The sequence below is a fragment of the Onychomys torridus genome, chromosome 18 (genome assembly GCF_903995425.1).
Source record: "Onychomys torridus chromosome 18, mOncTor1.1, whole genome shotgun sequence".
Taxonomy (NCBI): domain Eukaryota; kingdom Metazoa; phylum Chordata; class Mammalia; order Rodentia; family Cricetidae; genus Onychomys; species Onychomys torridus.
Window position 1 is genome coordinate 66,110,164 of NC_050460.1, and position 13,152 is coordinate 66,123,315.

Below are 13,152 nucleotides of genomic sequence, written 5' to 3' on the forward strand. Positions count from 1 at the left end.
CCTCCCTGTGCTTGCCCCCTCCGACTCTGTCTTCATCTCTCCATCTCTGCGCTGCCGCCGCCGCCGCTGCCGGCTGCGCCATCCGGACCCAGACTCCTGCACCAGCCAGGAGGCCCTGACGCCTGCTTCAGAGACCCTGTCCCAGCAATTGCAAACATGTCATCGGAAAAGTCAGGTAATAAAAAAAAAAAAAAATGCCGATACCCCCCATGCCATCCATTATCTGCTGTCTAGCCCCCCACTTGCCCTAACCCCCTTCTTTGGCCCTCTCTGGGGTGTTGTATGGTGGCTCCGTTCCATTCCCCTTCTCTCGCCTTGTACCCCCGCCCCTCCTTTTCTATGTCTCGTCCTTCTCTTCCTTTCTTTGGGTCAGTCTGTCTCTGTACCTTGTCAACAACACGGGGGGGGGGGGGCAGGTTGAGGAGGAGAGGAAGGCACAGCAGGGACTGCAGGGACATCATCACTAGGAGTGACAGATGGTCAATCCCTGGTTCCCTGGCACGGAGACACCCAGTGGAGAGATAACGATGCCTTGATCTGGGTTGTCAGGGAAGTAAAATCTAGAAGACTTTTTTTTTTTTTTTTTTTAATTCCCTGAGATGAGATTTCCCTAAGTAGCCCAGGCTGGCCTTGAACTCCCTAGTTCCTCATCCTCCTGCCTCTGCTTCACAAGTACTGGGTGGGATTCCAGGCATGAACCACCATGACTAGTCCCAGAAGACTTTTTTTACGGCCCTCCTAACAGAGGCCGTGAGATTCCCAGGTAACCCTTGGCCTGTTTCCCCACCGAAGGAAAGTGGAAATGTCATCCACATAAAAACGGCCAAACCGAGCACGCATGAAGAGCAGCCGTTCAGAGGGACAGCCCTGGACAGCCCTGGATGAGGATGTGTGGGTGACAGAGGTTGTGATGGCAAACTAGGCTGGAGGGCAGGTGGCCCAGATACCACCCCTTCCCTGACCCCAAAATGGGAGATGTCACCTCCGGTCTCTCCCTTGCTCTCTCCGTCTCTGGCTGTCTCTGATGTTTCTTACCCTCTGATCTCTGGCTGTTTTCTCTCTCTCCTTATCCTCTCCTCTGCTTTCCATGGCCAGGCCTTCCAGACTCAGTTCCCCACACTTCGCCGCCGCCCTACAATGCCCCCCAGCCTCCGGCCGAGCCCCCCATCCCGCCCCCACAAACGGCCCCCCCCTCGCACCACCACCACCACCACCACTACCACCAGTCTGGCACTGCCACCCTCCCGCGCTTAGGGGCAGGTGGCCTGGCCTCTGCTGCGGCTAGCGCTCAGCGTGGTCCCTCGTCCTCCGCCACGCTGCCCAGGCCCCCTCACCATGCCCCGCCCGGTCCCGGCGCAGGGGCTCCCCCACCCGGCTGTGCTACCTTACCCCGCATGCCACCCGACCCTTATCTGCAGGAGACTCGCTTCGAGGGCCCACTTCCCCCACCACCGCCCGCGGCTGCCGCCCCGCCCCCGCCAGCCGCAGCCCCGACGGCCCAAGCCCCGGGCTTTGTGGTGCCCACGCACGCGGGGGCGGTGGGCACGCTGCCGCTGGGGGGCTACGTGGCGCCGGGCTACCCGCTGCAGCTGCAGCCCTGCACTGCCTATGTTCCGGTGTATCCGGTGGGCACGGTGAGTGTGGGGCTGAGGGGACCTAGGAGGAGAGGGAGGCAGGTGCCACAGGGACACGTGGGGAGCTGGGAGAGAGCGAAATAGAACCAGACCGGACGGTGTTCTGGTAACAAACCCTAGACAGAAGAGTGGAGAGGGAAGGGATTGTGGATGGGAGGGTGGTGGGGCTGGTGAGGGGGGCATCTTCAGGGATCAAAGGTCAAGGCTTGGGAGGTGCTTCAAGAGTCAAGAGGAGGTCTGAAAGGAGACCACCTGGAGGGAGAGGAAGAAATGGAACCTGGGGAGCCAGGAGTAGAGGAGAGCAAAGCCTGAGCCCGAGGATGCCGTGGAAGATGGACACGAGACCTCAAGTGCAGGACAGACCCATGCCTTGCAAGAGTATGGGAACTTCTCACTTAGAGGCCTAGGCCGATTTTACTGTCAGGAAGCATGGGGCGTTAATTTTTTCCCCTTTAAACCTCTCTGCCAACTGGCCGACCGCTGGCAAGCAGCGAGAGGGTAGGCGTGACGTGACGGCCCTGTCCCCCACTGTCCTTCCCACAGCCCTACGCAGGAGGGACCCCCGGGGGGCCGGGAGTGACCTCCACTCTGCCCCCGCCGCCCCAGGGCCCAGGGCTGGCTCTGTTAGAGCCGAGGCGCCCGCCGCATGACTACATGCCCATCGCTGTGCTGACCACCATCTGCTGCTTCTGGCCTACAGGCATCATCGCCATCTTCAAGGCCGTGCAGGTGTGTGGGGTGGGGGCGGACAGACCCGGATTCCTTAGCCCAGGCCATTCTGGGCATATTCTTAGAGGGAGGCTGCGACGGGTGAGCAGTGGCTCTCTGACCCCCTTCCCACGTCCCTCCCCGGTAGGTGCGCACGGCCTTGGCCCGCGGAGACATGGTGTCTGCCGAGATCGCTTCACGCGAGGCCCGGAACTTCTCATTCATCTCCCTGGCCGTGGGCATCGCAGCCATGGTGCTCTGTACCATCCTCACCGTCGTCATCATCATCGCCGCCCAGCACCACGAAAACTACTGGGATCCCTAAAAGGTTCCCATCTCGGCCCCACTCTGTGCCCCCCAACCTCCCAGGCGCGTCGCGCATCCTGCCACCTACCCAACGCGCGCCCTGCGCATCCTCCTGTGGCCGCTGGACTTCCAGACATCATAAACTCCGCCCCCTCGGAATCTCTGGCCCAGCGAGTACGCTCCGAATCCAGTTCCTCAGGAACCTCTCCAAAACCCACATCCCCAGCGGCACTGGAATCCAGGCCAAACACCGAGCTCCGAGTCTCCCCAATTCCCTACCCCATCAAAGTGCAATGCTGGGGGCGGAGCTCTCCGGGTCTCCGACCCCCCACCCCACGTAGGGAGTCAGGTCCTCGAAGCTCCGCCTCCTCCATAGGCCCCGCCCAACTCCCACAACCCCGCCCCAACTCCCACAAACCCCGCCTCCAGGTCGGCAGGCTCCGCCTTCTTTTCTTCCTCGCAGGGTGATTTAGTCTGTTGATTGGGTTTTTGAGTTCAGGCCCAGCCTACAGACGGACTGACGCTTCCCCCTACCCTTCTAAAAGAGGACTCCGCCCTGGGAGAAGTGCAACCCCACTCTGGTTCGGATTTTTGCCATTGCGGATTTTTCTTCTCCACCCGGGTTTCTACCTATTTTCCTGCTAATTCCAGAACTCCTATTTTGTTGGTTTTGGAGTGAGATGTGGGAAGTTTCTGGTTTAGTACCCCTCACCCTGGAAAAAGAACCAAGTCCCTGCAATGTAAATACTCTCTACCTGTGCCAACCCCTGGGCGGCGGGGCAGAAGGGTTAAGGAAGGGAGCCTGTGCTCCCCCTCCCCGCCCCCCTCAACCCTAGACTTGTTTTGATCTGTGTGTGCGTGTGCGTGAACTTCCGAAAGACGGTATTAAAGACACTTTAGTGTATTTATCACCCGCAGTTCCAAAGACCACAGTTGGGGGAACACCCTGGCGTTCCATTCTACTTTTCATCTTGTTTTTTTTTTTTCCCTCCGCGGGGGCGGAGGGTGGGAAGCGGGGCTGGCCGACAAAAGACAAAAGCGGAGAAGTTAGTTTCCTATGACAGCAGAGAAAAGAGGGTCCCCCAGCCAGGCTTGCTGTAGGTCTATAGCCAGGAGTTCAAAGCTACACTCTACTTTATATAGCAAGTTAGAGGTCATTCTGGGCTGTGTTAAACCTTATCTCAAAAGATAGAAGAAACCAGACCGGAGAAGACTGGAGGTCGTTCTCAATCCTGCTCTCCCCGCTCCCCTCTGGAATGGGGGGACTGGAGATTTCCGGAAGGAAGAAGGTGGTGGACCACAGTTAGGCTGATCAAGGCTGGGATGACAGGAACAAGGGGAGAATACCACAGGCCCACAGTGTCCCCGGCCTGGGGCTGGACAACATGCAGCAGAGTCCCGCTCAGGCAAGGAGCAGAGAGCTGTGGGGTTCCTGGGGAGAGCGCTAACAGAGCCTCTACGCCTGGGCTAATCGCCCTAGCTAGCCAGAGAGGCCTCTATGAGAGGGGATGGGGGCAAGCAGAGCGGGCGTCTGGTTTCACTGCACACATGGAGAACAGGGTGTCACCCAGCTTTGTTCATTCATAAGGCTCGGCAGGACACACAGGGTGGCTGGTGAGATATGCTCAGACCAGGCTCTGACCCAATATCCAAACAGAAAACCTTGCACGGAGGCGCGTGGGAAGGGACAGAAGCGCGGGTCTCACAGGTTCCCCTGGGGACATTTCAGGTCTACATGCCTTCCCTAACGATAGTTCTTTTTCTGAAAGATTTATTTTTATTTATTTATTGTCTGCTCTTGAGCGTACACAAGAACGTGTGCGGATGCCCACAAAGGCCCTCTCCAGTCGCTGCCTCTGACGCTGGAGTTACAGATGGTTGTGAACCACCTGCTGTGGGTGCTCTGGGACCTGAACTCGGGTCCCCTTAAAGAGCGGCCAGATCATAACCGCTGAGCAGCCTCCACCGAGGCTCTTAAAGGATTTCTTGAGTACAGCGTTCCCCTCCTCACATCCTGATCGGCTTTCCTCTTGGGTTGGAAAGCGTTTGTGTGACTCTCTCTTTCTTTCCTGCCTCCTTGAAATGTACTTCCGTTTTTCACACTGCCAGAATCTCAAATAGCCAGTGATTACACTGCACAAAATTAATGATGTTTTCAAAATAATCTGCTTCTCCCAGCCCTTTTGCGCCCGTCTTGTCTGTCTGCCTGCCCACCCCCACCCTCGATTCATTTACTTATTTTTGAGACTGTGTCTCATATAGCTCAGTTAAACTTAAACTCACTGTGTACCTGAGGTAACCTTCAACTCCTGAAATACTTCTTCCACCTCCCAAGTGCTGGAATTACAGGTGTGTGTCACCATGCCTCAGGCACACCTGTCTCTTGGCTGGGAATTCTCTATACCTCCAGGCTCAGTGACATGTTGTCTCCTCCCCAAACATGTCACTAATGATCCCTTCCTCTTCTCCCCTTCCCAAGGTGTCTATCTCTAGATTTTATTTTTCTTCTCTAGGGCTTTCCTTTGAAATCTCATCCACTTGCTAAGTGGTGGAAGCACAAGATTTTAATCCTAGCATTCTGAAAAACCAGAAGAAACAAAAAAGAAAGAAAAGAAATCTCACCCACTCAACACAGGCATCACCTCCATCCATCTATCCATCTATCTATGATACAGAGGTCATAGTATGTAGCCTGTGCTTCCTTCAAACATTCAATCAAGCCGGGCAGTGGTGGCGCACACCTGTAATCCCAGCACTCGGGAGGCAGAGGCAGGTGGATCTCTGTGAGTATGAGGCCAGCCTGGTCTACAGAGCTAGTCCAGGACAGGCTCCAAAGCTACAGAGAAACCCTGTCTCAAAGGAAAAACAAAAACAAAAAAACTTGCAATCAAGCTGCCTCAACCTGCCACCACCACCCACCCACACAAATTCTAGAATTACAGGCCTCTACTACCAAGCCAGGAATTCTGTTTATTCTATTTTCTGTTGTTTTGGTTTGGGGGCCTTTTGTTTGTTTGGTTGTGGTTTGGGGGGGTATGTTTTCATTGTTATTATTTTGTTTGAGATGGGGTTTCCCTGTGCAGCCCTGGCTGTCCTAGAACTTGCTCTGTAGACCAGGCTGGCCTCAGACTCGGAGATCTGCTTGTCTCTGCCTCCAGAGTGCTGGGATTAAAAGTATGTGCCTCGGGCGGTGGCACACCTTTAATCCCCGAACTCCGGAGGCAGAGGCAGGCTGATCTCTGTGAGTTCAAGGCCAGCCTGGTTTACAGAGTGAGTTCCAGGACAGGCTCCAAAGCTACACAGGGAAACCCTGTCTCAAAAAGAAAAAAAAAAAAGTATGTGCCCCCAGGACAGGATTGTTGGTTCTTTTGAGCAATGGATACTGAACCATCCTTTTCATGGTCTAAGCAAACACTTCACCACTGAGCTACATTCCGACCACTGACCCCCCTCTCTGACCCAACACCTTTCCAACATAACCCCTCACCTGCAGACCTTCCTCCAGAAGCTGGCTGGGTTCTTTCACAGACCGGGATCCTGCCACTGGGAGCCTGTCTGTGAAGGAGCACAGCCAGCCACAGGCACCATGCCACTGGGCCTCTCCACTCATTTTGTTCTAAACCAACTTGGTGAAATGCTATTACACCGTGCTTCCCTAGCCCCTTTGATGGCAGCATGCCCCAGCCGGCCTTCCTATCCATCTCGTGCCTGCTGTATCAAGGTATGCTGGTGAGCTGAGTCAACCCCACAACAATAGCATGCTTACTACAACCCTTCCCCATCCCTGCAAGTATTCCCTCATCCTGGATGATTGCAACAGCTTCCCCAAAAGGCCTCCCCCTCTCCACCCCTCCCCCACTCTAAGTCTCCCTCAACACTGTCCAGATTATCCTGCTTCTTACATAACTCCACAGCTCAAAAGTCTAAGTTAGTCAGGGGGCTGAGTGTGGTGGCCCACACCTTTAGTCCCAGAACTCAGGAGGCAGAGGGGTCTCTGTGAGTTGCAGGTCAGTCTCATCTACATCATGAGTTCCAGAACAACAGCAAAAAGTTAAAAAGTGGGGGGCGAGGGGAGGGGAGAAATAGCTTGACCACACAGCTGCCATGACAGGCTTAGGGGCCTAGACAAAGTTTCTGTGACAGGCAACACCCAGATCCAGGAAAAGTCTTAAACTGACACCACCTAGAGATCCACCCAAGGATGAGGAAGTACCGGACACCTCAAACATTCCAACCATAAGATAAGGTGGCCAGATGTCCCTGAATCTAGCACACATCTGTTTTTGTTTTACAGATACCCCTAGATAAGTGTCAACCAATCAGGATCCTGAACCCTGGAAATCCCTTCACCTCAACCTCTGCTATGATAAAAACCCAACCCTGCCTGGGCTCAGGGCTTTCTGCTCACTGCTGTGTTGGACAAACAGAGGGACCAATCCCCGGAGCTTGAAATAAAGGCTCTTTGCTTTTACATTTGGATTCTGTCTCCATGGTGGTCTTTTGGGAGTCCCTGAGATCTGGGCATAACAAAAAACTAGTCAAGGAGCCACAGCTCAGAAGGGAAGATTGCTTGATCCGAAGAGTCCAGTCTGGCTGTCTGGCTGTCTCTGTCTGTATTGGGCAGTAAAGCCAAGACCTCACAAATGCTAGGCAGGTGCTCTGCCACCCGGCTACCTCCCCGGCCAAAGAGGTGGAGAGAGATAAAAGGGTTTCAGAAACCAGGTCTGGTGGTCTAGGCCTGTAGTTCTACCTGCTGGAAAGCCGAGGTATGAGAACCATGCATGTAAGGCCTGCCTGGCATGGTGTTGCACAGAACTTGGGAGGCAGAGCCAGGTTTATCCTTATGAGTTCAAGGACAGACAAACAAAGTTCAAGGCCCATGTAGGGGCTGATGATGAGCTCTCTCTCCCCAAGGGGAGGAAAGCACTCACCAAGCAGCCTGACTACGTGAGTTTGATCTTTGGAGTCCCCCCTCCACCTGCAGACAGGGTTTCTCTGTGTAGCTTTGGAGCCTGTCCTGGAACTCACTCTGTAGCCCAGGCTGGCTTTGAACTCAGAGATCCACTTGCCTCTGCCTCCCGAGTGACGGGATTAAAAGTGTGTACCACTGCTGCTTGGCTTTTTTTTTTTTTTTTTTAAAGCTGGACATAGTGATGCATATCTGTAATCCCAGAACTGTTATTTCGGGAGAGGAAGGTGGAGACAGGAGAATCATTTGGTTTCCAGACCAGCTAGCCAGGAACATGAAGCAGACTCGAGAGAGACCCTGCTTCCAAGTTCTCCTGACCTCCACACACTTGAGGAGGCAAGCACATGTACACATACATAATAACAATAACAATTTTTTGAAAGGCATATATGGGTTGCAGAGGAATTTCAAAATCAACTTAAACAACTTAATGAAACCCTGTCTCAAAATAAAAAGTGGAAGGAAGGGAGTGGGCTTGGGGAAATAGTTCAACAGGACACTTACTTACCCACACTGCACAAGGCCCAAGGTTGTTTTTGTTGTTTTGGATTAAAGGCCTGCAATACCACATGAGCCTGAAAACCTCTCACCCAGGCTGGGAGAACAGGACACAGATAATACCACTAACTACAAAGCCCTGGGTTTAATCCCTGCTGAAGAGTCAGAAGCCCTTCAGAATTGCTTATTCAATTATTTTCCAAATTACAATCTGTATACTTCGTAATCCAGACTGCCCACTGTTCCTGTTCAGTCTTCGCCATGCTCACCTTGGGGTGTTTAGGCGGCGGCACCCAAACCTCAGGCTTACTTCTCTGTCTGTGCCAGGCATGAATCAAACCGCTTGACGTTTATCGTGAGTGTGTCCGATCACCCCTAGGCTCTCTCTAGGCCACTTCTGGGCCCTAGGTCACCCCTAGGCTTCCTCCAATATGCATCTGCACTTATTTATTTCCTGTCCTTCAAGGCCCAAATCACCCCTCACTCACCACACAAGGCTCTCTAAGTTGGGATCCTGGAGCTGGAGGGGAGCATTTTTGAAGCCCAAAGCTCAGGTAACATCTTTTGGCTTGAAATCAGAATCTCTGGGTAGAGGAGACTCAAGCGTCAGTATTGTGATATCCCCAGAAGATTCCAAAGGGGAGCATGCAAGGCTGGGAGTCACCTCAGAGACCACCTGAGGAGGAAAATCTAAAAGGTGCTTCAGCCAGGGAAACTTACTTCTTTCTTTCTTTCTTTCTCTCTTTCTTTCTTTCTTTCTTTCTCTCTCTCTCTCTCTCTCTTCTTCTCTCTCTCTCTCTCTCTCTCTCTCTCTCTCTCTCTCTCTCTCCTTCCTTCCTTCCTTCCTTCCTTTTCTTTTCTTTTTTTAATAATTTGCTTTTATTTTATGAGCACTGATTGGTGTTTTGCCTGCATGTATGTCTGTGTGAGAGTGTCAGATTCTCTGGAACTGGAGTTACAGACATGTGTGAGCTGCCATGTGGGTGTTAGGAATTGAAGCTGGGTCATCTGGAAGAGCAGCCAGTGCTTTTAATCACTGAGCCATCTCTCCAGCCCCTAGGACAACTTTCTTTAGGAAAAAGTTTCTGCATCTGAAGCCCACACACCTGCATCTTCCCTGTCTCTTACCTGTGGTCTTTATGCTTCCACTCACCCGAAGCAGCGCTTGGAATCCGCTGTCAAATCTTGCTCCTTTCTGGTTTTCATATCCTCATCTGGCAAAATCTCTCCCACTAATATTTGAACTCTTTGAAAGTAACTAGGAGAAGTGAGTAAAAATCACTTCTCAGATTCTGCCCCCTCTGGTTCCCATGGTCCTCCTCCCTACCTGGCCTCAGCTCCCCTGTGTACCCCTGTGTACAGCCTGGATCCCCTGAGAGGCTCTGCTCCCTCACTCTGGCCAGTCTACATCTGGTTCACTGTCTCTGCCTCTCCCTCTTCGGTCTTTGATGTTTTATTATGCTGTTATTGTTTGTGGTGCTGAGGATTGAAGCCAGGACTCGTGTGTGCCAGACAAATGTTGTACCGGGGATCTACCTTCTGGCCCCCTCATCTGATCATTTTTGATGTCTTTGATATCCATGTATATCAATGATCTAGCCACCCACTCTCTCCTACCCACACCAACCATCCACCTATCAGTCCTTCATCCTGCTCACCACCAGAAGCTGCCACCTGTCACTTATAGTCGTTCCTGTCACCCTTCGGTTCCGCTTGAAAAATTCCCAACTCCCTTCGGACCACCCACCCACTGACTCTGTCCATCACTTCATTTTTTTTTTTTAATTTTATGTGTATGGGTGTTTTGCCTACATGTATGTCTGTGTAACACTTGCCTGGTGCCCATGGAGCCAGAAGGAGACATCAGATCCCCTGGAACTGGAATTACAGATGGTGTGAGTCACCATGTGGATGCTGGGAATCGAACCGTGGGCCTCTGGAAGAGCAGCCAGTGCTCATAACTGTTCATCCATCTCTCCAGCCCACATCATTTTTATTATTGTTTGATTTCCTCAGCTTTTGGGGTTTTCTTTGTTTTGTTTTTTGTTTTGGGGGTTGTTTTGTTTTGTTTTTTGAGACAGGGTTTCTCTGTGTAAAGGTCTTGACTGACCTGGAACTCTCTTTGTAGACCAGGCTGGCCTCAAACTCACTAAGATCCATCCCCCTCTGCCTCCCAAGTGCTGGGGTTAAAGGTGTGAGCCACCACCACCTGGCTTTCCTAGGTTTTTCATGATAGCTCATGCCTGTAACCAAGGAACTTGGGAGGCTTAAGCAGGGGAGATTGCCATGAGTTCAAGGCCAGCCTGGACCAGTGACCCTATATCCAGAGAAAAAGAAAATCTCACTTTGCTCATTTCTCAGTTCAGCTTCTGTCCTGGCTAGTTTTACTTCTGAGAGGAGGGAACCTCAGTGGAGAAAATGCCTCTATAAGATACCGCTGTAGGACATTTTCTTAATTAACGATTGATGGGAGAGGCCCAGCTCATCGTGGGTGGTGCCATCCCTGGGCTGGTGGTGCCAGGTTCTATAAGAAAGGAGACTCAGTAAGCCATGGGGAACAAGCCAGTAAGCAGCACTCCTCCATGGCCTGTGCATCAGCTCCTGCCTCCTGGTTCCTGCCCTGCTTGAATCCTGTCCTGACTTCTCAGCGAGGGACTGTGACCTGGAAGTGTAAGCTGAAATAAACCCTTTCCTCACCAAGTGGCTTTGGTCATGGTGTTTCCTCACAGCAACAGTGACGCTGTCTAGTACAGTTTCCAAAGTTGAACGCCTTGCGTACCTCAAGGCCTCACCCTGTTCTCCTGGCTCCTTTCCCTTTGTGCAATTTACCACTGGCTCAATCTCATCCTGTCTGCTAACACTTCACCCACCTGCTGAATAGTTCCCAGGGAAATGCACAGTCATACTGGATGGTTTGCTCCCTGTGGGCATTCTGTGTAGCTGCCAGCCTACATTTCCCTCTTCAGTGGACCTCCCCTACTCTGAGACCACAGTTTCACAAGATGACAAAGTTCTTTCCAAAGAGAAAACAGAACCATCCAGAAAAGAACTTCCTCATAGCTTCACCCACAGGCAGCGCCACTGAGGTGGGGTACCTCTGCTGCAGACGCTCACTTGCTTCTGGCCCAGTTTATCTGTGCCCAGGGAATCCAGACCTTCCACCCGCCAGAGCTGGGACTCCTTAAGTCATCCCCTTTGGTTTTTCTATGTCACTGAAACACGTCCATTATTGTACAAACATGCTATAAGTTTAACTGTAAAAAACGGCAACCTCGCCGAAGTAGTTAGCATGGACACAATATTGTTAAGAGTGCTTGTGCTCTGGCAGGAAGGGAATTCTGGGTGACTCTCTTTGGAAAGAAATATGCAGGGTGCTGCAATGGTACTGGGAGGGCCTCTCATCTTCATTTGTGGTGCTAGAGAGCCAAGGACAAGGATGCATGCTAGACAGGAACTCTACCACTGAGCAGTTGCTGTTGCAGATGTAGCCTCCTCCCTTTCCTCTTCCTCTCCACCTTCCCCCGGCCTCCCCTCCCCCGCTCCTCTCCTCTTCCTCTTTTTCTGATTCAGGATCTCACTATATAGCCCATGCTGGCCTTGAACTCAAGAGTCTCCTGCCTCAGCTTCTCATGAGCTAGGATGACAGTCCTGCCTCTCTGTGCCCGCCTCAACCCAAGACTTGACTTTCCTTTTCTTTGTTCACTTGACTGGTTTTTTATTTTTAGAATTAATGATAGCCAAGCCTGGTGATGCACACCTTTAATCTGAGCACTCTGGAGGCAGAGGCAGGTGGATCTCTGTGAGTTAGAGGCTAGCCTGGTCTACATAGAGAGTTCCAGGCCAACTAGGGTGAGGTCTCAAAAAAAAAAAAATTACCATTGGGAGGGAGTATGGTGTGCATGCATGTGTAGGTGTGTGTGTGTGTGTGTGTGTGTGTGTGTGTGTGTGTGTGTACCATGGTGCCTATTTAGAGGCAGAGGACAGCTTTGTGGAGTTGGTTTCTTAGGTCTGCCCTTATCTGGATTGCTGAGATTAAGGTTCAGTGCTTTCTGTCTCCCCTCCCCACCTCCTCCTTTCCCTCCCCTCAACTCTTTCTCTGCTGGTGATTAAATACAGGGCCTTACAGGGCCTTGTATAAGTCAACCATAGGGTCCACTATTGAACTGTACCCAGCCCCCTGTTAGTGTGTGTGTGTGTGTGTGTGTGTGTGTTCCTGTGTGTGCACAGCACACCTGTAGAGGTCAGGCGACAACTTGCATGAGTCAGTTCTCTCTTCCCACCATGCGGGTTTCAGGGACCAGATTCAGACCATGGTCAACATGGTCAGACATGGTCAGGCCTGGTCAACAGCCTCCTTACCCACCCACCATTCTATTTCACCTCCCCTAATGTATCAACTTACTTGCTTTAGTTGGTTTTTAAAGATGATTTATTGTTGTATGTGAACGTGTGTGTACATGTGTGCACACCTGTCATGGTGTGCCTGTGGAGGTAAGATGACAGTGACATGGAGCTGGTCCTCTCCTTCCACCACGTGGGTTCCGGAGACAACTCTCAGGTCCTCAGGCTATTGGAAAGCACCTTTACCTGCTGAACCACCTGCCTCACTAGCCCTGTTTTGTTTTTCCAGACCGGTCTCAAGTAGCCCAGTTCTGTCTCACCCAGACTGCATAGCTGAGGATAGTCTTGAACTCCCAATTCTTCTGCTTCTGTCTTCTGAGCTTGGAGTTAGAGGCAAGCGCCACCACACTCCATTTATGTGGTCCTGGGGGTCAAACACAGTAAGTGCTTCCTGCCTGTTAGGCAAGTACTCTACCCACTGAGCTATCCCCGCTCCCTACAGGTCACCATACATCATTTATGGCACAGGACCAATATCAACTCCATGAGGAGACTTGCCCTCAATGCTGGATTAAAAACACCACACACGGCTTCTCTCGTATGGTCAACAGTGCCACTTAATAACAACCATTAAATATGATTGGGCTAGAGCAATGGCTCAGCATTTAAAAGCACTAGCTGTTCTTCCAGAGGACC

The 13,152-nt window shown here is 52.0% G+C and overlaps 1 protein-coding gene across 1 annotated transcript; it reads left to right on the forward strand.

Annotated features, from left to right (window-relative positions):
• The first annotated feature begins 40 nt into the window (after positions 1 to 40).
• Positions 41 to 3,559, forward strand: Prrt1 (proline rich transmembrane protein 1). Its single transcript, XM_036168196.1, has 4 exons — positions 41 to 175; positions 1,096 to 1,634; positions 2,178 to 2,363; positions 2,491 to 3,559. Exons 1-4 carry the CDS (start codon positions 157 to 159, stop codon positions 2,665 to 2,667), a joined length of 921 nt encoding a protein of 306 aa, XP_036024089.1. The 5' UTR covers positions 41 to 156; the 3' UTR covers positions 2,668 to 3,559.
• Positions 3,560 to 13,152: the final 9,593 nt, after the last annotated feature.

What these genes read in the sequence shown, in the direction of transcription:
- Prrt1 (XM_036168196.1), top strand. An exon ending in CGGTGTATCCGGTGGGCACG is followed by an intron (nt 1,635 to 2,177) that starts GTGAGTGTGGGG and finishes TCCTTCCCACAG; the next exon opens with CCCTACGCAGGAGGGACCCC. An exon ending in CCATCTTCAAGGCCGTGCAG is followed by an intron (nt 2,364 to 2,490) that starts GTGTGTGGGGTG and finishes CCTCCCCGGTAG; the next exon opens with GTGCGCACGGCCTTGGCCCG.